This window comes from Ctenopharyngodon idella, chromosome 5 (genome assembly GCF_019924925.1).
Source record: "Ctenopharyngodon idella isolate HZGC_01 chromosome 5, HZGC01, whole genome shotgun sequence".
NCBI lineage: Eukaryota > Metazoa > Chordata > Actinopteri > Cypriniformes > Xenocyprididae > Ctenopharyngodon > Ctenopharyngodon idella.
In genome coordinates, this window is record NC_067224.1 from 26530193 (window position 1) to 26555639 (window position 25447).

General features: G+C 36.3%; 1 protein-coding gene across 3 annotated transcripts in view; it reads right to left on the reverse strand.

Moving 5' to 3' along the window:
* Positions 1-160: 160 nt before the first annotated feature.
* osbp2b (oxysterol binding protein 2b) overlaps positions 161-25447 on the reverse strand; it is a 68437-nt gene continuing 43150 nt past the window's right edge. For all 3 annotated transcript variants that reach the window (XM_051895222.1, XM_051895224.1, XM_051895223.1), the window contains 12 exons: positions 16344-16594; positions 9241-9439; positions 8971-9094; positions 7924-7990; positions 7026-7178; positions 6267-6512; positions 5130-5250; positions 4767-4870; positions 4301-4396; positions 3895-4079; positions 3316-3536; positions 161-3132 (listed from right to left, as the gene is read on the reverse strand). In XM_051895222.1, coding sequence (XP_051751182.1) covers positions 2990-3132; positions 3316-3536; positions 3895-4079; positions 4301-4396; positions 4767-4870; positions 5130-5250; positions 6267-6512; positions 7026-7178; positions 7924-7990; positions 8971-9094; positions 9241-9439; positions 16344-16594 — 1910 coding nt within the window. In that variant the 3' untranslated portion in view covers positions 161-2989. The remainder of the gene's footprint in view (positions 3133-3315; positions 3537-3894; positions 4080-4300; positions 4397-4766; positions 4871-5129; positions 5251-6266; positions 6513-7025; positions 7179-7923; positions 7991-8970; positions 9095-9240; positions 9440-16343; positions 16595-25447) is intronic.

Below are 25447 nucleotides of genomic sequence, written 5' to 3' on the forward strand. Positions count from 1 at the left end.
TGTTTCTGAACAGTATTTATTTTGAACAGCCATTCAGATTTTTTTTTTTTTTTTGCATTCACAATTGTGTTCATTGCAGCACTGAATACTTAGACTTAATAGGCTATTTATTTTCAAACCTAAACATTTTTGCATTTTAATCTGGACTACAACATGCCTATTGTTTGAAAATCTTTTGATTCTTTATTGTTTGGTCACACTTTACATTAAATCTCCATTAGTCAACATTAGTTAATTCATTAGTTAACATACACTGACAATGAAAAATACTTTTTCATTGTACATTAAAACATTAATCTTAGTTAATGTTAATTTCAACATTTAACAACACATTCTTAAAACCAAAAGTTGTAACTTTTATTTAATATTCCTGAGCTAACATTTACTAACAGTTGTATTTTTTGACTAACGTTAAGAATTATTACTTCTGTAACAAACGTTGCTATTGCTCATTGTTAATATTAGTTAATGCATTGTAAAGCGTTACCTATTGTTCTTTATAATTCTTTTGCACTTTTCTGTTTGAAACTTTTGTTTACTTTATAAATTTTTTTTGTGTATTTCTTTATTGTATTTAAATGTTCTAAGAAAAAAAACTTTATTAAACCTGTAATATGACAACACTTTTTTGCAGCTTATTTCAATATCGTGACAATACCCTATACCGTGATAAGAGCTTCAGCAATTATCGCAACATGATTTATTAAATTTGATACCGTCACATGCCTAAGCAAAAGCTTTTCACAGTACCACTGAAGAGAGTTTGTTTTTTTGTAAGACAAATTTAACATCACTTTTATTTATTCCTAATTATTGAATTCATAAATGATTACTTGTAATTTAGCACTTTTTTATATATATATCATTCAGCACATCCTAATAGTAGGACTAGTCTAATATCCTACTAGTCTACTTTTTTGGTAGTTCTCCAGTTGATGATTCATCCAATACTGAAAGTACAATCTTACTATTACCACATCATGTAACAAAGATTTAAGCTGATTTTACCCTGCATTGCACATGTCTTTCTGTGTTCAGAAGTCAGAAATCTCCAGAACAGCCTGGTGATGAAAAATGTCTCTTGTGGCCCATTACTGTCCAAAACACTGTCTGAGCTTAAGTCTAAACTCACCACATCCCCCTTCATTCATTCTGCATGATACCAAAACATTCCTAGCAAATGCATACAGACATAAAAAGTGCCTGCCAGAATGCAAGTCAGTGTGTTTTAATAGAAAATATTAACATTTATAATAAATACATTGACAGCTTGTCAAAAATGAAACTCTGACTAGCTGGATAATTTTAAATTAAAAGAGTAAACATCTGTTAAAATTCAAATTTTTACCAAAACACAGCATTTATTAGGATGGCATGGCATCATTACTTTTGTATCCTTCATAATTATAGTATAGTAGTAATAATAATAATATGGTTATCACAATATACATACGGTGGCGTGAGTGCAAAGAAGCCTAATTCTACATTCTTGACAGCAATCAGAAATAAAGTGAGACCTTATCTCCAGTGATGTCAGGTCTCAAAGACTTTTTTAACATTAAAAAAATACTGAGCATTTTATTCTGCAAGTCTAACTGAAGTTATTACAACTTTGCAAAGGAAATATCTGCAAAACTGAAATTTGTCACTCCTGAGTCCTAATGATGATTTATAACCTCAATAAGAAATTTAATTGTGTTACAGGGATACTGAAATTACCAGTTCAAAAAGATGATAATATACAACGCGCTTCCCTTCTCTATCACCACATTGCAATGTGAAATACAGCAATCCCCTTCTTCAGGAACACTTGGGCATGTTTTAAATCAAATCTCTACTGCTAATAAACACAAGCATATTATAAACACAAAACAAGCCAGCACTTTGCTTGTGTTTTCAGTATCACACTTTGTGCTGTGGATGGATAATTGTTTGCTATATCCTCTGAGAAAGTCAAGCATGGTGACTTGTTTACTTTTATTGGTTGATTGTTCATTCATTCATTAAGTATCCTGATTGTACAAAAAAAAAAAAATAATAATAATTAATTGCATTGCTATGCATTGTACTGTGGCAGTCACAGTAACATTAAAATGACCACTGGGGGCTCCACCGAACCAATGCAGGAAGCAGCTAATTAATGTGCATGACAATTCATGGATGTAAAACTTTTGTGTCAGAATACCTGCACTGCCCAATACAACAGAATCAAGGGCTCTTTTAATGCTTGTCTGAAGCTCATTGGCTAACTGACATGACATGAAGCTTATCTGTCATTAGCTATGTAAAGTGGGCGGAGCCAGGAAGAAAGTCTTTAGCTAAATGTTCAATAAAAGAGCCCAATCAGGCTCTTGTAATTCTCTGGGATATGTAAATACAAGAACTTCCTTTGCCCAAATATGGTATTGTTGATAAGAAATGTAAAGTAGTACACAAGCTGAACATTCAGATAATTCACATAAATGCTGCAGCTGCGTTGTGTTGATTCTCCTCTCCTTCATATGCAAGTTTCTTCATGTTTTGTCCTGGCCAGCAGAGGAGGGGGAGGAGTGTCATTGATATGAACTCATAAACAAGACTCGGTGCCTTGTAGTTCACTGTAAGAGATGTTAGGAAGAGAGGAAAGTGCATTTGTGATAGGGTTGTTCTGAATAAAAAGAACCTGATTTGCTTTGGAAGATAAACTGGGGCGGCACTTGGCTAGAAGAGTTCAACTGCGCATTGCTCTCACACACTCGTCTTTGAGGTGAACATCAGAGAGAACATTTTCCCATTCTCCCATTTTAGAGTCTGTTTATAAGTCGGGCAAATATATGTCATTGGGCCGCAAACACACACTCACACTTAACACACACACTCACACACACACACACACAGGTGTTGACGACCTGTCTCCACTACCTCTGCAGTCCAAAGGCCCTGATGAGTCCATGTAGAGGGTTTATTCCTCTTTTGTCTTTGTGCAGAGTCAGTCAAATGTTTTGTGTGTTCAGAAAATCTCAGGACACATATTCCAGTTCTGTCTTTCTTTGGCCTCCCAGTAACCCCCCTTATAAACGTAGATAGTCTCTCCTGTCAATTCATCCGTCCTCTGGTGGAACCACAGTGGCCTGTAGCCCTCAAAGTCTCGTCCTGGAACACAAAACAACAATAAAATCACCAGAAGAACAGCCTAAGATCAGTCTGCTGGGACTGTTCTGACTAAACTGTTGAGGTTGATAACTGGAATTTATATTTTAATGTTATAGGTGATATAGGTGTTTGAAGTATGAAACCCAACAAAATGTCACAGCGTGACCTTTGACCTCCGCTCACCTTCATCTATGGCCTCAGAGGCCTCAGCTTCTCTCCTCCTCCTCGTAGCTCTCTGCTTCTCCTCTAGTCTCTGTTTCTCTGCGTTGGCCTCGTCCCAGCGTCCCGCTTCCATCAGCCGCTGGTCCGGCCTCAGCCTGCTGTCCGTCAAACACACACCCTCCTCTTCCTCGTTCAGGGTCAAAGCCAGAGAGGAGAAATGGTACATGTTCTCAGCATTCTCTCTGAGTGATGGAGAGAGGAGAATGAGAAACAAACGGAGAAATAAATGAAAGAAAGAAAAATTTCTAGTGGTGAAATTTACATATTGTGCCTTTAACTGCCCACCTTCTAAACTAACTACCCTTAGGACTTAGTTTGGTATGTAGTCGATAGGTAGGGTTGTTGGTTGTTCAGTAGGCAGAGTAGGAGAGTTAGTTCAGTGGATTGGTAGGTAGTTTGGTAGTTCTGTCAGTAGTTAAGTAGGCCTGTCGGTCAGTAGGTAAGTAATTTACTGATCTAATATGGCATATTTACTATACAGCACACTGAACATACATTTTGCCCTCTTGAGCGTTTCATGCAATATTTGACGTGTCTTACGGTAGAGGGTATTTCTTCCACAGCAGTTTGGGTGTGAGAGTCTGATAGACCGTCTTCTGTTTGCCCTCAGAGCTGCTGCTTCCTCTGCTACTCTGCACGATCTTGGCACTCTCCATCTTATCGTCCCATGTGCCTGACAGGATGTAGTGGGCCTGGCCATCACTATCCATCACCACCCCTGTGACCTTACAGTGGAAGAACAAGGAGAACAAGGGTAACAAGCTCTGGGGTTGAACTACAGAAGCTTGAAGAGATGGAGAGAGTGGGCAGAGCAGGATAGAAAGAAGGTTTAGCCACGACACAAATTCAAACTGGCTCTTATCTGCTCTCAGTAAAACTCGCATATGAATCACAGGGAGAAGGACAGGAATAAGGACAGTGTAGACAATTTAAGTCCAAAACGTACCTTTCGTGGGACTTCTCTTGAAAAGTAACTGTAGGGAGAGAACTTGAGCTGACAGGTCTCTTTGGTCCTGTGGTTGACTATATCAATATCTCCTGACTAAAACAAAGAAATAATGAGATGAAAAGAGAGAAAGACTTCCCAGTGGTTCTCAAAATATGGGGTTCATGGAGGTTTGTGTTTTTCTTCAATAAAGCTTTATTGAACAGAAAAAGTGTCTTAAAGCCAAAAAATGTTTTTCAATTAAAAACTTTATTGGCTGCATTGTTCAATTGCCAAATGGTTTTTGTCAGTTTTAGTCTGTTCTGAAGTTTTAGAAGAGGACATCACAAAAATTGAGAACCACTGTATTAGAAAAAAACGGGTTAAAGTTTTTCTTGACGTTTTTAATATTTGAAATAAACTACAGAAACATTTGTTAATCATACAGTATTTTATATTACACGTTTAATAATGTCAGAAGTTCAACCTGATCAATCCACAGTTTGCCAACGATGATGTTGTGAACGGTGGAGGTGACTTTACGCCACACATAGTGGTTTCCACTCGCGTGAAACTGCAGGTGGATCGCACCTGGTTAGACAGAGACAAAATCAATGTGTATGTGTGTGTGTGTCTGCTAATCCAAATGAGAGTCTGATCCTCTTAGAGTAGATACAACTTAGAGCAGATTGGACAGTTCATAATTCATCGTTCTAACAATATGACATATGAGTCATATAAGAGAATCCTAGAATTAATAATCTGTGTGAATTTTGCATTACTTTCATGAAAGAACCTTGTATATGTGTACATTTGTTTGTATGAAGAATAGTGAAATAGTGAGACTTACCCAGAGGCATGATGGAGAGGTATTTGCCACGGAATTTGCTAGCGATGGTGATTTCCTGCCACAGGGTCCAGCCTCGCTGTGACATCACATGATGAGCGGCTGCCGGCGGATGATGACTGACCTAAGAGATTATAGGTAAATATCAGCCCAGCTGTATATAAAATACACCACTAGGGGGTGCTATATCTTTATTCATTTAGACATTTGTGGACATTCTATGGGTGATTCTGGTATTCTCACAGTCACCTTCAACCATCATTACACTCCACACACTAAACCTTGCATGAGAAGCATCTCCAGTGATGGTTGAAGGTGACTAAAAATCAGTGCTGTGACACTGCTAACACTGTTGGCTCCTTAATGATAAATTGCTTCATTCCTCATTTCCTCTCTCATTGCTAAATTCCTCATTTATAGGCTGCTTTAGATGAAAGTGTCAGCTAAATTAATTAACGCAATGAAATGTAAATGTCATTTTCATGATACCATGATTGACTTTGATATTGTTGCTTTTTGCATTTATGAACTGAAGACAGCATTCAATCTAAGTTTGGAGTCAGGTTTTTTTTTTTTTTATTTGAAAGAAATTAACACTTTTATTCAGCATTAAATTAATCAAATCTGACAGTAAAGACTTTTGTAACAAAACAAAAAAAAAAATCTATTTTAAATAATTGCTGTTATTTTGAACTTTCAATTCATTAAAGAATACTGAAAAAAATGTATCACCGTTTCCACAAAAATATTAAGCAGCACAACTGTTTTCAAAATGGATCAGCTTATTAGAAGGATTTTTTAAAGATCATGTGATACTGAAGTAGTAATGGCTGCTGAAAATTCCGCTTTGCCATCAAGTTACATTTTAATAAGTTACATTTTAAAATACATTAAAATAGAAAACAGTTATTTGTAATAATATTTCAAAATATTGCTGTTTTCTCTGTATTTCTGATCAAATAAATGCAGCCTTGGTGAGCATAAGAGACTTCTTGCAAAAACATTCAAAAAGTTTACTAACCCCAAACTTTTGAACTGTAGTGCACGTATGTCCTGTACTAGCCAAATAACTGCTACTGAGATGCTAACAAATAGCTTTCCCCATATATGTATTATAGACCCTTTGACTCTAACACTGACCTGTTCACAGAGGGAACGGTAGCCAAATTCTTCTAGGCGGTCCAGTTCATAGGTCTCTCCCAGCAGAGGGTTGAAGGGCTTGGCCGTCCGATGCACTGTGGTGGAGTACGAGGAGACGGAGAAGGCTGCGACCAGACACATCTGCTCCAGAGAGTTCTCACAGCGCGCCGCCTTATCCAGCAGCTCGTAGTACTCCAGATCCTCTGTCAAGCGCTGCAGCATGGATAGGGGCTCGTTGAAGTTCACCTGGACACAGAGAGCGAGAAAGAGACCTTGGCTGTGTCCCAATTCACATTCTTCATCTTATGCACTTTGCTGGTGATAGTATAGTACGTATTGTTGAGTATGTAGTAAGACAGTGAGCCAGGGAAATACTACAATGTCACAAAATTGTGTCTTAATACCACAGACCCCTTTGACATGTTTGCTTTTAAGTGAAAGTAGAATGATCAATGCAAGCATCTACCTAAATTTTATACCTTAAAATTAATCAGTTTACTTAAAGATTTGTTTTTTTAAAGTTTTGGCAACTTTAGCTTTGTATTTTTTGCCTTTTTTTTTTTAATGAATTTGAAACGGTAGTGTACACACAAATAGTGTATCAACTGGACACTTTTTGCTTACTGTTCTCAATGGTCTGCAATGCACTGATTCTAATCTTGCAGGAACATTTCCTCAGTATGTGATATCACTAATGATGTCAAACTGTTTATAAAACATACACACATAGGGAAGTAATTGATTCAGTATGCAACTTACAGGCATTGGGATCTTAGAGAGCTCTTTGCCAATGCAATTCTTCATGATGCTCCACAGATTGAGTGAATAGTTGGGCTTCTCTGGGATCTGGGTCCGCCTCTTCCTATGAGGCTGCAACTCTTTCCCTGAAAAATCATTACTGCTCACAGAACACTAAAAAAAAAAAAGCAGAAAAAAAAGACAAGACAAGAGACAAGAGTGCTTGTATTAAAAAAGCATCAGAAATGTGTAATGTGTTTGTGCTGAAAGACATTATTTGAAGGGCCTGACTGCCCTTGAGGAACATAAACACTGACAGCTGACTGATACTCCATCTGTCTCAGAAAGTGAGTCACCAAGAGAGAGATGAAAAGAAGAGCAGATATCAGTTAATTAAGAGTCGGTTAATTGAGATGAACAACAGCTGTGTGAGCCTGTGATGAACACAGACCGCCTGAGGAAATACTCACAGTCACACTGAGGGGCCGTTTACACAACACCACTTTCAACTAAAAATGGAAAACTTTTTATGTGTTTTGGCTGTTTATTTACATAACTTACATGTGTTATAGGGGCCTGAAAATGCAAACTTTTGAAAACTGGCTTCAAAGTGCAGGTTTTTAAAATGATACCATTATCGTCTTTGTGTAAACTACAAAAACGAGAATTTGTGAAAACGTCATAAGCATGCATATTACATGTTCATTCTATAGGCGCGTAACGTTTCATTACAAAATTTTCTTTTCCGAAAAACAAATTTCAGGCCCTGGTGACAAATGAATTTGTTTTAGTATTTCACAATGTCTTACTATTTGGGTTGTCGGCATTTTAGATTTAGATTTGGAATCTGAGATTTTCATTGTAGTCTTTTGGGCCCCACCGTATATGATTTTGGGCTCTTGTTTCACGTCATACTTACATTGTCTTCCTGGTTCCAGTCACTGGGCTGTCCTCCGCTAGCACCACTGAGATTACTCTGAGAACGCCTACACGGACAAGAAAGACAGAGACATTGTGTTTGATTGATGGAATAAAGGTATCTGGAGTTGCTAATACATCATGCAGTCAACAAAGAGCCCTTTACTCGGACCAGATCAGTTTTTTAGATCAACAATGTTTTTGCTCCCATCCATTCCTACATAATTTAGGTATCATTTTTTAACATTTGATTTCTCGTTCCCTAATGAGCAAAAAATAAATAAATACGTACCTCACAGTTGTTCACAATACTCTAAATATACTGACAAAAAGACCCGGTAGGTTATTGTATTACTACACATTGTCAGGTCACTGAGAGTAAAGAACTTAAGCAACCTTTTTCACTATCTCCAAAATTTGTGTATGATTGTTGCATTTCAAAGCCTTGTGGTGGTTGCACAAATCTTTAAAATTGAACTAGAAGTTATCCTCTGCTTATTCACAATGGTGTACTGAATAAATAGTTAATGTATAAATATACACACACACAAAAAACAAAATGACCGCCAATACATTTGAAAGAAAACCATAGTAGGTTTTCTACTCTGTGCCATCTCCCATACTACTCTCTATTTTAGACTTCCGGCCTGCTGTTTGTCGAAGATAGTGGAAAGGTGGGTTAAGAAATGTATTTTGAATTCATTGTTAATAAAATTACATTTTTGTAACTACTATTTTTCAAACTCTCTGTTTTCTCACAGACTCCCTCTCTGCCTTTCTCTAACCCTCGACTTAAATGAATGCCGCCTGTACCCGCTTAGACATTTAGTCTAGGCTCCCATGGGAATTCTGTGGGAGTGCAGACCTCTAGATCAGTGTCATCATCCTTTAGTCACGTGTTTAAAACCACCTGGCAGAACAACACTTCTAGTGATAATTCACCCAAACAATAATAATTCTGCCATGATTTATTTACCCACATGCTGTTGAAAAACCTGTATGATTTTCTTTTTTCTTTCAGTTTTGGGTTAAGTGGGATAAAGCTGACCTGTGTTGAGAGGGGTCCGTGGCAGTCACTGTTATAAAGGCAGGGGAGTCCTCCATGGCATCAAAATACTCTGTATCCTCATCTTCATCACTCGCTTCCTCTTTCCGGGGCCTTTCACTCACTCCTGTACAAGCAAAAAAACACAGGTCCAGTACCACTACAGCAGTCATGGTGGTTTATCATGTTATCAACACAAGTCATGTCTCATAACTAAGCTCATTCAGTTCTGTAATATTAATTTATGAATGATCACGGGCTCCAGCGCCTCACCCGTGTCAGTGGTGGGTGTATCGGGCGTGTTGACGGCGTGTGTAGGAGCCTCTCTCCAGGCTCGTTCCAGGCTGTTGTGCTGCTTGGCTAGCTGCTCGATGGTCTCCTCCAGGTGGGTGCGTTGCTCTCGCTCATGCTGAAGTACTCGCTGCCATCTGCGGCTGTGGCTCTCTGCCAGGTCCAAGAAATCTCGGCACGCCTGCATGGGAAGATATGAGACATGGGTTAAACATCAACACAAACAAGAAAAATCAAAACAAACTAAAGATCTGCCTCCATGATCAACCCCGTTTTGATCCAACCACAGAGCTGAAACAGTAGAGCATTCCCCAGGAGTGCATGAACTGGTATCATGTAAATGTATAAAATGTATACCTTGAATATAAGTCACACATCTGATCCAGATAATCCTTTAAAAAATTGTAATAAAAATATAGTAACCACATTTACCACTGTATTTCTGTCATGACAACTCTCTGAGAGTTTGGCATGGTAATGATTATGACAATGTTAATGTGTTTGGTCTTGCCGGAACAGATCTGCTATGCTGCTGCTGTTATTGCTGCTGCTGCAAAGCAAATACAGAACTTGCCACTGGCAGTACACACGACATGCAGCTATGAGCAAGTAAGACATGCTGCTGCTGTACAAGCAAACATGAATCACCCCCATAGCAGGTCTATACAAATGGAGCTGGAGAAGGTGGAGGGTTTCTGAAAGCGAGCTGCAAACTGCTACAGCAAACAATAGGCCAGAATTTGAACGTTGAGCAGCAAGCTTACTGGCTACCAATACAGCGGGAACCAATCAGCTGTGCGCTATAGAGATTGATGTAATAGCAAGCAGATTGGGTTAAGGCCTTATGAGCCTGCGCCATCTAGAGTTTCATGACAGAACTTCATTCTTCATTCATTCAGAACTAAATTCCATATTTTTAATTTTAAAATATATTATCATAAGCCAAAATCATTGATTCCAGAGGTGTGGCGCAAATGCTGCCTCCACATTCTCACTGTCTCTGTTTTCCCTCCCTATCTCCATCACGATAATCCCGGTTCCCAAATTCTCTAGGGATCTTATCTGTCCTCTTGCCGCAGGCACCACACATGAATTCACCTGTTTCCTCATTACTGCTCTGGTCTCCCTCATAAAAATGGTCCCCACAGGAAGAGATCATGGAAACACCTTCCTCTCTCTATTTTCCTCTTTCTCTGCGGTTCTTCTATTTTTCTCTTTCTGACTTTTGTTTATTGTTCTTATTGTATTGTTTGTGAAAAGTCTCACAACCAATGAAGTGTCTCACAACATCTAATAAATTAGATATGACAGAAATGTCAGAGTTTATGAAATTAATCATGGGTTGTAGCCCTAGCGGTTAAACTGAAAGCAGAAGTAAAAGAATCAATCTGATGGCCAGTGCACGTTCAGAAACACGCAAACATACAGACTGTCTATGGGCTGAGTCATGTTTTTTTAGTTGAGTCTGACTAGAAGTGATAGAAGCAAGTAAGAGAGGTTACTCTTGGTCAATGACATGCATGGTCACATGCTTTGTACCCAGAGGAAAAAGTTATTGTTTAGAGGTTGCGCTTTCAAACCTTAGTTAGCAGACATGGTTATGGTTAAGTATAAGCTTTAACTTAGATGTTTAAAAAAAAAAAAAAAAAAAAAAAAAAAAAGATCTTCGTATTATTAAAGTCTTTTTCAGCAGAACAAAGAAAATGTCTTCATTTGCTCCCTATTTAATCTTGTGGTCTATATACAATACAGATTGCTTTAATCAGCTTTACAGAAATAAACAGGAAAAAAACTGTCAATGTTGCAAAATTATTATACATTTATTTATAATTACATCTATAAAGCAGCTCTGCAGAAGACAATATAGTGTCATTATTCATCTCAATTTAATTATTCTGTTCCGATAGTTTCATATAAGCACTGAAACATGGAAACCTAGCAACTTTTTCCCCTACATATAGTGCAATGTATAACAAATGGCATGTTTCTGCCTGATTATTAAGAATAATAACCCACACCACACATAGGTTTCACTAAAAATACCTCTTGTAATCAAACTCAGTATCTGTGAGACCATCTCTCTCATCAGAGCTCATCAATCATGTTAATAACTGAGACTACAGTACAGCCACAAAATCATTAAGGCAACTCGCAGTCACAACCAATCACGTCTTTTACAGTGCCACTGCCTCTGGCTGTCAGTGAAATCTTTCGACTCTACTCTCTCTTGATCACTGTTTCTTTGTCCATCTCCCTTGTCTCCTGTGGAGGCACAATGACACTAATCTGACAGACACCAGTGTGCTGGATTTATCAGGAACCATGCAAACACATAACAAAATAGGCACAGAATCAATGTCCAAAATTCACCTTTTGCCACACCTGCCAGTGTCAGATAAATCGAGAAAGGTATAAGATCCTGTAGCTGAAACAGTAGAGCTTGGGACAAGTAATGCTAAAGTCAAGGGTTCAATTCACACTGAATGAACGTACGTATAGCTTTATACAGTGTAAGTTGCTTTGGAAAGAATCTCTCTATTTATTTTTAAATATTTTATTAATAAATTATTACATACTAAAAACTAATATTTAAATACTAAATATATTTACTGGCCATGAAAATGTATTTAGCATTTTTTTAATAAAATAAAAAAAAATCTATTTTGACCTTTCAATGGGATTATTTAGCTGTTTTTTTCGTTGCATATAAATGACAGGTCACTGTCACAGCATCATGCGTACATAAGATGAATTCTCAATTTCCATGCACTTCATAAAAACACAGAGAAAAGGACATTGTAATTTTAGATTCTCACATTTTCATTTTGGTGGCATTAAAGTGAGGAATATTCCACATATACACTGCCACATGGATTTATCGGAGGAAAAAAACATCAGAAAACCATTCTTACACCTAAACTGTGTTGTAGTCAGTAATAAAGTTTCCAGCCAACTCACAAGTTTTATTCACTTACCAAGCCAATTTTTACTCACATTTGGCACTTTGCAAGTGCTAATTTTAGACTCTGCACAGAACATAGTTCAAAAGCAATAGTATAGGTCTATGCACTCTTGGCATCCCACTTCCATACACTCTATTCCTTTAAAGTCCACAAACCCCAGCACTTACCTGACTCCTGTCTGCACTGAGCACCCAGATCTGTGCTGTGACAGAGGATCCTCTGTGCTACACTCAGCATGTGACTGCGGCTTTCTAACACGTTCATGAAACTACAGATCCTCACCTTTAACATAAGCAACACTTCCCCTTTTTTTTTGCTGAGTGAGGCCCGGGCCCCAGACTGCTCGTGACTTCAGCAAGAGTTTAGAGGAAAGAGACGCATATGTGTGTCGTACATCCTCATATCCAAGAAGATGCTCTTTAAAATAGTTGAGGGGGAGGGAGAGTCATGTGATTTTGTGTGTAAAATTGATTGATGGTTCATTGAATTTAGAGAAATGCCCAGTGAGATTTTCCATAATACTTCAACATATGTCTAGAATCTAGATAGATTTTCACTTAACAACAACGCTAAAAAATGTCTAAATGTCTTTATATTAGATAAAATATCAAACTTAGTGGCATCTGCAGACCAATTATGCTAGATCTTTTCTCTGATCTAAGCCATTTTGCGAAGACTTTTAACCAACTGGTCCTAATGTGATTTCTGGGGGTTCACACAGGTGTCCTCACAGACTAACCACAGTCGTAGGTCATTGTATCTGCTATAAATGTGTTTCACTAATGTAATATAAAAATAAATGCCACTCCATTTGATATTTTGTTGTATAATGCCACTGATTTAAGAGTTCAATTACTTTTTAGTGCCACTGCACAAACAGTTCTCTGTTTCAGTAGAGGGGAATACAAGTTAAGTGGGACAAAGTTTTTGTATTTAAAATGTCGGTAACACTTTACCATAAGGTTTATTAGTTAAACATTAGTTAATGTATTAACTAACATGAACTAACTATGAGCAATACATTTGTTACTGTATTTACTCATCTTCGTTAACGTTAGTTAATGAAAATACAGTTGTTCATTGTTTGTTCATGTTAGTTCACAGTGCATTAACTAATGTTAACAAGATTTTAATAACGTATTAGTTAATGTTGAAATTAACATTAACAAAGATTAATAAATGCTGTATAAGTGCAGTTCATTATTAGTTCATGTTAACTAATGTAGTTAACTAATGTTAACTAATGAACCTTATTGTAAAGTGTTACCAAAATGTCTTTCATTTAAAAGGTCCATCATATTTTAATAACAAGAACAAACAATCAGAAAGTGTCCCATTTTTCCTGTATTTACCTTAATCATTTCAGTGCACTGGACTTCACACAATTCTGATATATACTACTATTCAAAAGCTAGGGGTCAGTATTTTTTTATGCATTAAATTCATCAAAAGTGACAGTAAAGATATAATTATAAAGTTTTCCACTTTAAGTAAATGCTGTTCTTTATTCAAAGAATCCTGAAAATTGTTTTTTATCAAGTTTGTTTCCTCAAAAATATTTAGCAGCACAACTATCAATATTGATGATAATAATAAATGTTTCTTGAGAACCAAATCAGCATATTAGAATGATTTCTGAAGGATCATGTGACACTGAAGACTGAAGTAATGATGCTGAAAATTCCGCTTTTCCATCATAAGAATAAAGTACATTTTAAAATATACTGAAATAAAAAAGTTATTTTAAATTGTAAAAATTTCACAAAATTACTGTTTTTACTCCTTTCAAAAACATGAAAAAATTGTACCAACCCCAAATTTTTGAAGAGTAGAGTAAAACATCACAGACATCAATCAAAGCCACAGAGAACCAGGTGACTACAAGAGAAACGTCCCTTTCTTCTCTCTCCTTGTTTCATATATATATATATATATGTATTAAATATAAGATCATCTGTTTATCCCTCACACCACACACACATAGACCAGAATGGTTTTCCTCTGCCTCTCATTAAAACTGCTGTGGCTCAGCCTGTCCAAGTGCTTTAATGAGCTGGACCCACAGTGCTATTCAGCACTTTTCATTATGCATGTGTATTTCTGTTCAGCTGGCTATTAATCATTTCACAGATGAACAAAAGGAGAGTCCACACAACTGATCAAACAGAGATCTCGCTAATGAATGTGTTTTAGCATGTTTATCTGTGTTACATCACCTCAAATTCTCAGGTCTTGACTGCTGTCTGCAGGACTAATGGTTGATACAAGAAGTGAGGAAATGGAACTATTAGATTCTTATAATGGTTCTTACAAAACAATGCATCAGGAATTGTATAGAAATCATCACTGAACACAAATATAAAGACTTAAAGTTAAATTGGCTTACATGTACAGATAGTTTGCTCTATATCAGTTTTTTCCCAAAGGGTTTAGCCACTTCTTACCTATGGCTTTTGTGAAGCACCTCATCACTAAAAATGTGCATAACCAAATTTTTAACATGAACTAAATAAACATGGAAATTTCCAAGCTAACTTTATAAGAAAATATTAAGACACATTTTACTTGTTTTTCAAAAAATGTGGTTGCTCTGTTTACATGTTGGACTGAAGTCCAATTCTTTTCAAAGTTGTCTTTTCTCTGCCAGAATAAGTTACTAGTAATGTGGACCAGACTTTATGCTGATATATAAACTTCTGGGTGTGAAGACTAAAGTGGTGTACCAACAATCACAAATCTGATGCAGTCAATGCATATTTGTTCAAAATCAGTTATTTTAAATTGTAATAATATTTCAAAATATTACTGTTTTTACTGTATACCGATCAAATAAATAAAGCCATGGTGAAACTTTTGAATGGTAGTGTAAGCTTGGCACAGACTGATGAGTTCAGTAAAGTTCATCAAAGTTGAAATGGCAACACACAAGACGAAATCACCTCCAATATTGATTTTCATGACTGTGAGTAGTGATACCTATCCAAAATTTGATTTAGGAAATCAAAGACACAAAGGACATCCATAAAACTGAGAGCTATTCCTAGACTTGTATTGATCACAGCAGTGGAAGCCAGTTCTACCTTCATTGATTACAGACAAAAAAGAAAATCATCGATCCAGTTATTTGCAACAACGTTTGACTTTAGAGCCACATTGAACATGAAATTTGAACACAGACACAGATTGTGATTTTCTCTGGAAGGGATTCAAAGTAAAACGGCTGTTTCTGGAGCTAGTTTCACACATGGGTCTTTATGATGAACTATGGGTAAGAGAGTTAATACTGGATTAGGTTCCACTTTGTCCATTTTGATGAATGAACCACAATCTTCCATCCCACTCTATGTGAACATTGCTCAATCATATTGACCAAAATATAAGTATACTAAATATAAGTTAGGCAGTTCTCAGGTGCACTGTTTCAAAAGGGGGACAAATTTCTCAAGCTCCAAAAAATATTCTTAGAATACACATTTTAATAACATCTAGTACCATTCAAAAGTTTGGGTTGGTAAGATTTTTTTTAAATGTTTTGGAAAAAAGACTCTTCTGTTCACCAAGGCTGCATTTTTCTTTTATTAACATTACAATAAAAACAGTAATATTGTGAAAATAACTGTTTTCTATTTTAAATTATTTTAAAATGTAATTTATTCCAGTGATGGCAAAGCTGAATTTTCAGAAGCCATTACTCCAGTCTTCAGTGTCACATGATTCTTCAGAAATCATTTTGATATGCTGATTTGGTGATCAAGAAACATTTCTAATTATTATCAATGTCGAAAACAGTTGTGCTGCTATATATTATTGTGGAAAATGTGATTTAAAAAATCAGGATTCTTTTGGTGAATAGAAAGTTCAAAAGACAGCATTAGTAATGAAAATCTTTTGTAACAATATAAAAAGTCTTTACAGCCATTTTTTTTACATTTCACATTTAATGTGTCCTTGCTAAATTAAAGTATAAGTTTCTTTAAAAAAATCTTTGACCCTGAACCTTTGAACAATAGTGTATACACTTATAATTAAGATTAATTTAAAACTGAAATGCACAAAATAGCAGTAATTATAACCTGAGCCAACTGAAATTCTGTGGTAACAGAAAGTTAGTTCTGTACTTACATTGATCATAGCATTGGAGGTGATGCGAAAGAGGGTGGCTCTCTCATTGACAGCCTTGATTTTCTCTCCTCCCTCCAGAGGCACACGTAAGGTCTCAAGCTCACTTAGAGACCGCTGCAGCGCCGCCCCATGCTTGGCTATCAGGTCATTGCATGTGCTCAAGTCATCCAACTTACTGGCCAGAGTCTTGAGAGTGCCCTGGATCTCACTGTGGTCTGACTGAGACGTGGGCTCCTCGTCCGCCGAGTCATCTACACAGAGACAAACAGAATACAAGTAAATTTCATTATTGGGTGAACTAGACTTTTTAAAAACAGAAAAAAATCCCAAGAGCACAATGTCCCCACAATGTGTTTTCCAGCTGTTCTCATTACTGAGTCGAGGGCACAGCTCCTCCTAATTTCCCTCATTAATTAATGCTGATTTTACAGGTGGCTGAGGCCCCAACGGCAGGTACCCAGTCAATATTACCATAGTCACTTATGCAAACAAAGCACAAACATCCTAAATCAAAACACACACGCACACACTGTGATGGTGGACAGATAGTGACTACACAATTTTTTTTTTTTTTTAACTTTTAAGAAACCTGCAATTCTCAGATATAAATGGTTTTCCTAATAAAGTCAAACTGGAAAACATAAGTTCTGAACTGGCAAGATTCATCTGTGGATAGTGAACCAAAAACTTTAGCTTTTATCTAATGCCACATCCATTTCCATAGCTGTCGGTGAAAAAAAAGTCTAAGACGACCATATTGCCTTTTTTTTTTTAGGTAGAAAAATAAGAGCCAGCAACGCTAACATAAAATAACTTAGTGTTCCTTTACTAGTCACTAGAATCACTTGATGTCTAGGCTATAAACATTTGCTAATGGAAACGACGTGCTAAAAATAAATGATAAAAAATTTGGATTCCCAAGTGTTCATTCTGCATGATTTCACAGCTGCCATCATTAATGTTCATTGGCATGTGTGGACACGCTCCCATACACACACGTGCATTACACATTTTCACATACACAATGGCTCCTTTCCAGTGACAAGTGTCATAAATCTAGAGAAGCGCATCCGAACAGAGTTGAGATCCTGATGCTGAGCTGAGGCCATGACACAATCATGCAACACGGACGCAATAAGACAGCTACTCAGAGTCACATTTATTACATCACACAAATAATACGATGAATTTAGAAAACACATGATTATACGGTAAAGACACTGCAGCTCATCTCTGACAAAAGAAAGAATGTTTGGGGAAAAAAGATGTGGCATATTGTATGTGAGAGACGAGGACATGGCAACCTCATTCAGAGCAGCGGAGCGGGGCAAGGGTGAGATTGATTTGACTGTGTTTGTTCCTCCTCAGCAGAGAGCAGAGCAGCCGTCAGCAAACTGTTCAGAGGCTGAACACATTAACCTTCTCATGACTCAACAATAACATACACAGACAGAAAACATTGTGTGTGTAAATTAAAGGGGTCACTTTAGGGCACTTCCTGTAGAAAGAAGTTTAGTTATATGCTAACTAAACGAGAGTCTTCTATGACCTAATACCAGATTAAAACAGTAATTATTATGCTTTAAAAAGGTCTCTCCTCCTTCTCTGTTCAGTGTTGTGCTGATGGGTGCCAGATCAACCACTGGCCTCGAGACAGTTATTGACTGTTTTAATCTAAACGGCAACAGAATGACATCTCAAGGGTCTAAACGCTGGCATGGGAAGCCAATTCAATCAAACCGTCCATTTCTAGAGCTTCTTCTTTTTTCTCATTCCATTAGCCACAACAGACACACACATGTGCACGCACACACTGGCTGATCCTGCGCATACATCATGTATTTGTGAGCCGTGTGTCGTGTGACTGCTGACAGAGGAACCTGTGGGAATGAAAAAGTATTTTTTTGTGCAGTATGTAGGCCTATATTGTGCACAGTATGCAAATTTGATTGTGTGTGCATTGTGTGTGATTGTGTGTGCAAATTTGATTGTGTGTCCATGTGTGTCCATGATCAATTACATTTGGAAAAATGTGCATTATACAACCAGAGCACACCGTAATGGGTACTACTGTGTCCCACAATGCAACTTGGACAACGAAATGGAAGCAACAGATCTGTACAACAGATCAACAGATTTGTATTGTTCATATACAGTAAATATATAATACAATGATAAATGGACAATGGTTACTTTTCTTTTTTAAATTGTTTTAAAATATTTAGTGTAAAATGGCATTCGGAAATATATATATGTAAAATGTTTTAAATGTGTACAAAAGCAAATTGCTGATTTACCATATATTATATATATAATTTTATGTAAAATTCATATATAGATATATAGTATTTAAACACTACAAATAAAAAATAACCATATTTACGATAGAATGTACCATTAATGTATTTTTGTTGTTGTTGTTGCATATTGTTTCAGTAATTATAAACAGTACATTATAAACCACACATTATGTAGTATACCTGTACTTCATCTTTCCCTTCCTATGTGAGGTTTAATCCTGAGCGCACACACATACAGTACAGCCAGAAAAAAAAAAACACATTTCAGAAACAGCTTTACATTAAGAGCAGTTTTCACCCTGTCAACCTCTAGCTTTTGAAGAGCTGCTGATGAAGGTCTGAGGGTAATGTGCAGCTGGCACAGGGTAAATCTGCTGTGTGCTGGAGATTACAGCTCATTTCCACAGCAGCTTCTCTGTCTGGAAACCATTCGGCAGGAGGACAAGGTGGCTTGCTATTTTTTAACACTTACAGGCCCTAACCTGCTGCAAAACGCCAGTCATCATAGAGGTCTGTTGTTCCTAAATGTGTCACAGTTTTCAAGCACAACACACAAATATCTGTTTACAAAGAGTGACATTACAGAAAAAGGAGCTTGATACAAACCCATCTGGCACCTCCTGTCTGTATTTACAATCTAAAATCAGCTTAACATCAGATTAAAGAATTAACTCCCACATCAAATAGTACTTTAGTAGCATATTATCTCTGAGTACAACCAACCTTTTGACCATTACAAATTTCTCCAATTCAGCTGTACGACTAAAATAGGAACATTAAACTATTCTAAGGTATTATGTACAGTGAATATGTAAAGGAGAACAACCTACCAGCCTGCAATAATTTGGTAGAAAATCTGAGAAAGGAATTACTTTTGAATGAATAAATGTATAAGCTGGTTACATGCCTCCAAATTTACCATACTAATGCCACTGCCAGCAATAGTTCACATTCACATAGGATTTAAAATGGTTTTCAAGTTTTCTATTATAGAACTCAAAAGATTAAAAAGGATTTTAAGAACCCATGTAAGACGGTGGGATAAGCTCTGTTAGCTTTCACTGTAAGGTTACAAACATAAGATGCAGTCTGAACTTGCAATGCCAAACAATGTCACTTTTTTGGTCTTTATTGCATAGGTCAGTTGAGGCTTCACAGGAAATGTGAGAGACTATATTTCTATATAATGCAGACTATAATATCACTTTAGAAAATGCTAGAATGCACTCCAATTTATATTTAATTCTATAGTACGCATGCCAAATAATTGCCAAATCCTTTAAGAAAGCACATCAAGTGTCAGCTTGTATTTGCATTTATTTAAAATGACTTAAATGGAACCTAAGGATGCAATCTCTTCATATTTTTGTCTATTTGAGTGATAAAAGCACAGCCAGCTCAGGTGGATGTGCTGCAGATGAAACGTGATAATGCAGATATAGATTATGTAGCACTGCAATGAGCAGAAGGCAGCGTTCAACCTTCTCCAGCCACTCCTGAGTCTATCAAACATACATAATTATGTCAATGACCTCCACAACAATCTATGCAGGAAGCATGAGCTCGCCAGCAAAATTTAAGTCAAAGTTTGTAAAATTCGCCACAACACAGCAGCAGTTTCTGACAATAAAATGTAGCTTTATGAGCCAATCATTTAAAAAGATTTAGAGAGAAACAAATGACAAAAATATTGTGTTAAAAAAAAAATGTTATTATAAAGCAATAAAAATGATAAGGTAGGTAGGTAATATAATGCCATAGGTACAATTTAAAACAAATAAATATGTATAATAAAAGTATAATACTATAAGCCAATATGAAGTATGTGCACATTTTTGGTGTATGCAAATATTTATTCAATATGAGTAATATTAAAAGTAGCAAGTAAAAAAGTTGCATAAAAATAAATTGTGTTAACTTAATGTGAATAATACTGTTGGACAGAATAGAAAAAAATTGCCATACAAGAACACTCAAAAGTGGGTTTTTGGAAAGCTTCTTGCTGTAATTAAATTATAGCAGTGAGGTTGAATTCTTGCCTGTGGTTAAAAGCTGTGCCGTAGCCATGTGGTCTGTGCCTGGGCACTTCTGTTCTGTTTCTCAGATGTTAAAGGGTTAGTTCACCCAAAAATGAAAATAATGTAATTTATTACTCACCCTCATGGCGTTCCACACCCGTAAGACCTTCGTTAATCTTCGGAACGCAAATTAAGATATTTTTGTTGAAATCCGATGGCTCAGTGAGGCCTACATACCCAGCAATGACATTTCCTCTCTCAAGATCCATAAATGTACTAAAAACATATTTAAATCAGTTCATGTGAGTACAGTGGTTCAATATTAATATTATAAAGCGACAAGAATATTTTTAGTGCGCCAAAAAAACAAAATAACAACTTATATAGTGATGGCCGATTTCAAAACACTGCTTCACTGAGCTTCAGAGCGTAATGAATCTTTTGTGTCGAATCAGTGATTCGGATCACATGTCAAACCGGTAAACTGCTGAAATCATGTGACTTTGGCGCTCCGCTGATTCGACACAAAAGATTCATAACGCTCTGAAGCTCAATGAAGCAGTGTCGCTTTATAATATTAATACTGAACCACTGTACTCACGTGAACTGATTTAAATATGTTTTTAGCACATTTATGGGTCTTGAGAGAGGAAGTATCATTGCTGGCTATGCAGGCCTCACTGAGCCATCGGATTTCATCAAAAATATCTTAATTTGTGTTCCGAAGATTAACGAAGGTCTTATGGGTGAGTAATAAATGACATTATTTTCATTTTTGGGACTAACTAACCCTTTAAAGAAGAAAACAGGCAATGACTGGGATGGCTGGGGTCTTTAAGAATAATCTGCCTTCTTAAGTCATCTATCTGAATACATGTCATGGATGTTGTGAGCTCACGGCCAGTGATGGACTGTGTTGTCTTCACCACCCGCTGCAGTTCCTTGCATTAAGATATAGAACAGTTTTCGCACCAGCCAGTGATGCAGTCAGTAAGAACACTCTCAATCATGCATCTGGAGAGTTTGTCAGAATCAGGGGTGACATGCCAAACTATGGACGATCTCTGAAGAGTTACCTGAGTTGTTGTGGAGGTGATTTACATACAGTTTGTATGTTTGATGGAGTAACTGGACAGGATTGAACACTGCCTTCAGCTCAGTGCGCTACATATAATCTATGCAAGTCACTTTGGATAAAAGCATCTGCTAAATGCATAAATGTAAATGTAAGTGAGAAAAACAGGTGCTGGTGTGGATTCTTTCTTGCTGTTGTTCTGCTAGAAAAACTCAAAATACGTCAAGTGGCATCAGATCCATTAATGATAATTAGAGCTGCACTACTAGACAGTCTTTGCCATATCATGACTGACAAAAAGCAAAAATGTTTCCAAGACTAACTAGTCTTTTAATTAGGCTACTGGCAAGTGGTTGCTGTGTATAACAACGGCAGCTACAGTATAAGTTTACTTAGAGCCAATAGTAAGTGTAAAATATTTTATGATTTTAGATGCAGGTTCTATAAAATGAACTATAGTGTGTGTATATCTAAATAAAGGTTACTAATGCACTTATTAATTTCTGTGTAGTTAATCATACTGTAAAACTGTCTCAACATGCTGTTTGCCACCATAATTATTCATTTTCATCCTCATATCCAACTTACAATAGATTGACTCAATAGCAAGACTCAACCTCCCTCAAGAGGCATCAGATCCATCAATGATAATGAGAGAGTGACACTAGACAGTATCTAGATAGCAGACACTTTGCCATTTCATGATTGACAAATCGGTAAACCTGATTAAGGACTGACTTAATCACTGTAATTTCTACTTTTAGTCATCAAACAATATTATTTAAAGATTATCAAGGGCCAGGCCTCAACTACTGTGCTTAGTAGAACTGTACTTTTAAAAAAATATATATTAAAATTATATATATATATATACGTATATAAGGTGTCACACCAAGCTCCATTAGGAGGTATTGTAGATGCTGCTACATCTGAGAGCAGCAGGACATTTAGAGCTAGAGAGATCTCTGCAAAAGACAAAGGCAAGCAATGGTTATACTGTTTGTTACTCAAAGGTGAGAAGGTGGTAAAATCCTTTTAAAAGTGTCGCTGCTCCTTTCTGTGAAAGTTCTCAGGTCCTTGATATGCCACTTAGAATGAACGACAATAGAGCTGATTTATTGATTACAAAGCTTGGTAGTGACTTCCATGGATTAATCGATGTAATACTTTACATAGGAACTGCTGCAGATCACCATTACTTACTGCTGGAAACAGTAGTTTCCCAATGAGAAAAAACAGTGGTATAATGACAAGACAACAATTAACTAAATCACAGTCATTCTCTCTACAAATTACTACTTTTGACTGCAAGATGTCTAAGCTGAGTATTAAAGTGTTATTGGTCACAAATATCCCTACAATGAGAGCTGCAATGAACTTGCAGGTTTTAATGGTACAACAATGACAAAGACATTACATGATGTTTCTGATGGAATTGTACAGCCTATATAGGCCAGATTCACAAAATATTCTTAAGAATATTTTGTATTCCCAAAAACATTAAAAGCATATCTTTTTCTTAAGATTATTCTATAGACAACACTTATTAAGCATTTCAATTCCTGAAAAGAATGCCCTTAAAAATAATTGTAAATAAAGTTAGGATTACCTCAAACTTGTCTTAAAACCCCAAAGGTAAGATGTTACTGTTAATTAATTTATTTGGTTGTTTCAAATATTAAGCATTACAACATAACACTAGCTACATATAATATTACTACTACTAGCAATGTACACAAGTTCACAAGGTACACAAGGTCATGATTATGCATGACAAGACTTTTTGCTGAATTCAAAATTGAACAACTCTACAAAAATGAGTAAAATAGGAATCTTGTTGTTAATTTTATAATTATGACAATTTTCAGACAGCATTCAGCACCTACAGTATTAGAGCACCCATATTATTATTATTATTTTTAGAGCGTTCTCCCCAGGTTCTTTTCGATGAACTGTTTGAACTAATCTGAAGATTAAAATGATTTGGTTAAACGGACTAAACTCACTGAATCACTTGCTGAAATGATCATCATCACTGCCATCATCTTACATTTTAAAACATCCAAAAACCCCAGAAGCAAATGCTGTCTAATGAAGCAAAAAACATGGTTATATTTAAATTGCAGAACAGAAGCAAAATATAACACTTACACAATATTTTTGTTACAGTGTAGCTTAAGTTATTCTCTTTTAAAGCAACTATTAAAGCAAAAAATGTTTCCAAAACTTGTTAGCCTTTTAATTAGACTACTGGTTAGTGGTTGCTGTGTATAACAAAAGTCACTATAAAGTTTACTTAGAGCCAATAGTAAGTGGAAAAGATTTGATGATTTTCTCAACAAAATGAACAATAGTGTGTGTATCTAAAAACAAAAAGGTTACTGATGCATTTATTCATTTCTGTGTAGTTAAACATACTGTCTCAACAACCTTAATTATTCATTTTCAACTTCATATCCAACTTACAATAGACTGCGAGAAATGAGTGTGTATTTATAGCTCAAAATAAAAGCTGGTAAGTGGTGTTTTCTAAAAACATACAGAGGTTATTGACTAAATAAACTGGCTGCTGTATAACTGCATTATTGATTTTTGTGTGGAGGACATACAGGAGAATAGGGCTTCATGTTCAGTTCAAAATTAGAGCAAAGACTGTCACTCTGACAACTGTCGGTGAGAAAAACGGATCACACATCCACAGAACCGTATGTACAGTCAGAGATTACCATCTGTATGCTTGTTTTGTACACATCAGTACAATCGTCACAAACGGACAGAGAGTTTGCGGCTCATCCTATCAAAACAATGCATCGCCGTCAGTCTCAAGAGGGTGAACATGCATGTTTGCATAGTGTCATGATAGGCCATTGTGTGTGGGGGGGAAATAGATATCCTTCATTTCAATGTCACACTGACCCATAAGTCTCTCCCACACACACAATGTAGAGCACAGTAACTCTTTCAGATTTTCATAAATTATGCAATAACTGAATGACTCCTCCATAAATAACCATACAGAGAGAGAGAGAAAAAAGTAAATTACTATTTTAAACAGCATAATTTGAGTACTAAAATCAGAAAATATGGTCCAGCCTCAGTGAAAAAACTGTCCACTTAAAGCAAAAGATCGCCCAGTAATGCAAATTCTGTCATCTTTCTTTCTCCTGCAGGTCAAAATATATATTTTAAAAAACAATGGTAACCAAACAACATCGGTTCCCACTGACTTTCATTGTATGGACACTTTCAAAATATTTCTTGTCATACAGGTTGGAACAACATGCGAGTGAGTAAACAATGACAGATTTTGGGTGAACTATCCCTCCTTTAAAGCTTTAAATTGTGCCATTTTTCATTCATTTACAGTAAGTCATTGGTAGGTAGATTACCCTGTGCCCTAATAACCAGATTCACCTATTTGAGATCACTTTCAATTCAATTCAAGTTTATTTGCAAAGCCCTTTTCACTATACATATTGTTTCAAAGCAGCTTTACAGAAAATGCTTGTTACAATTTAGGAAGTATTGTTTTCAGCCAGAGATGAGTGTATTAAAGTAATGTTCATATGGCAGTAGTATACAGATATACATATATAAAGTACATGTTATGTGGATAGTTAACTTTATGTATACAGTTAAAGGCACAGTATATAAGTTTAGCCGCTAGAGGTCGCTTATTCAAAACAATAACAAAGGCGTAGCTTGATGACG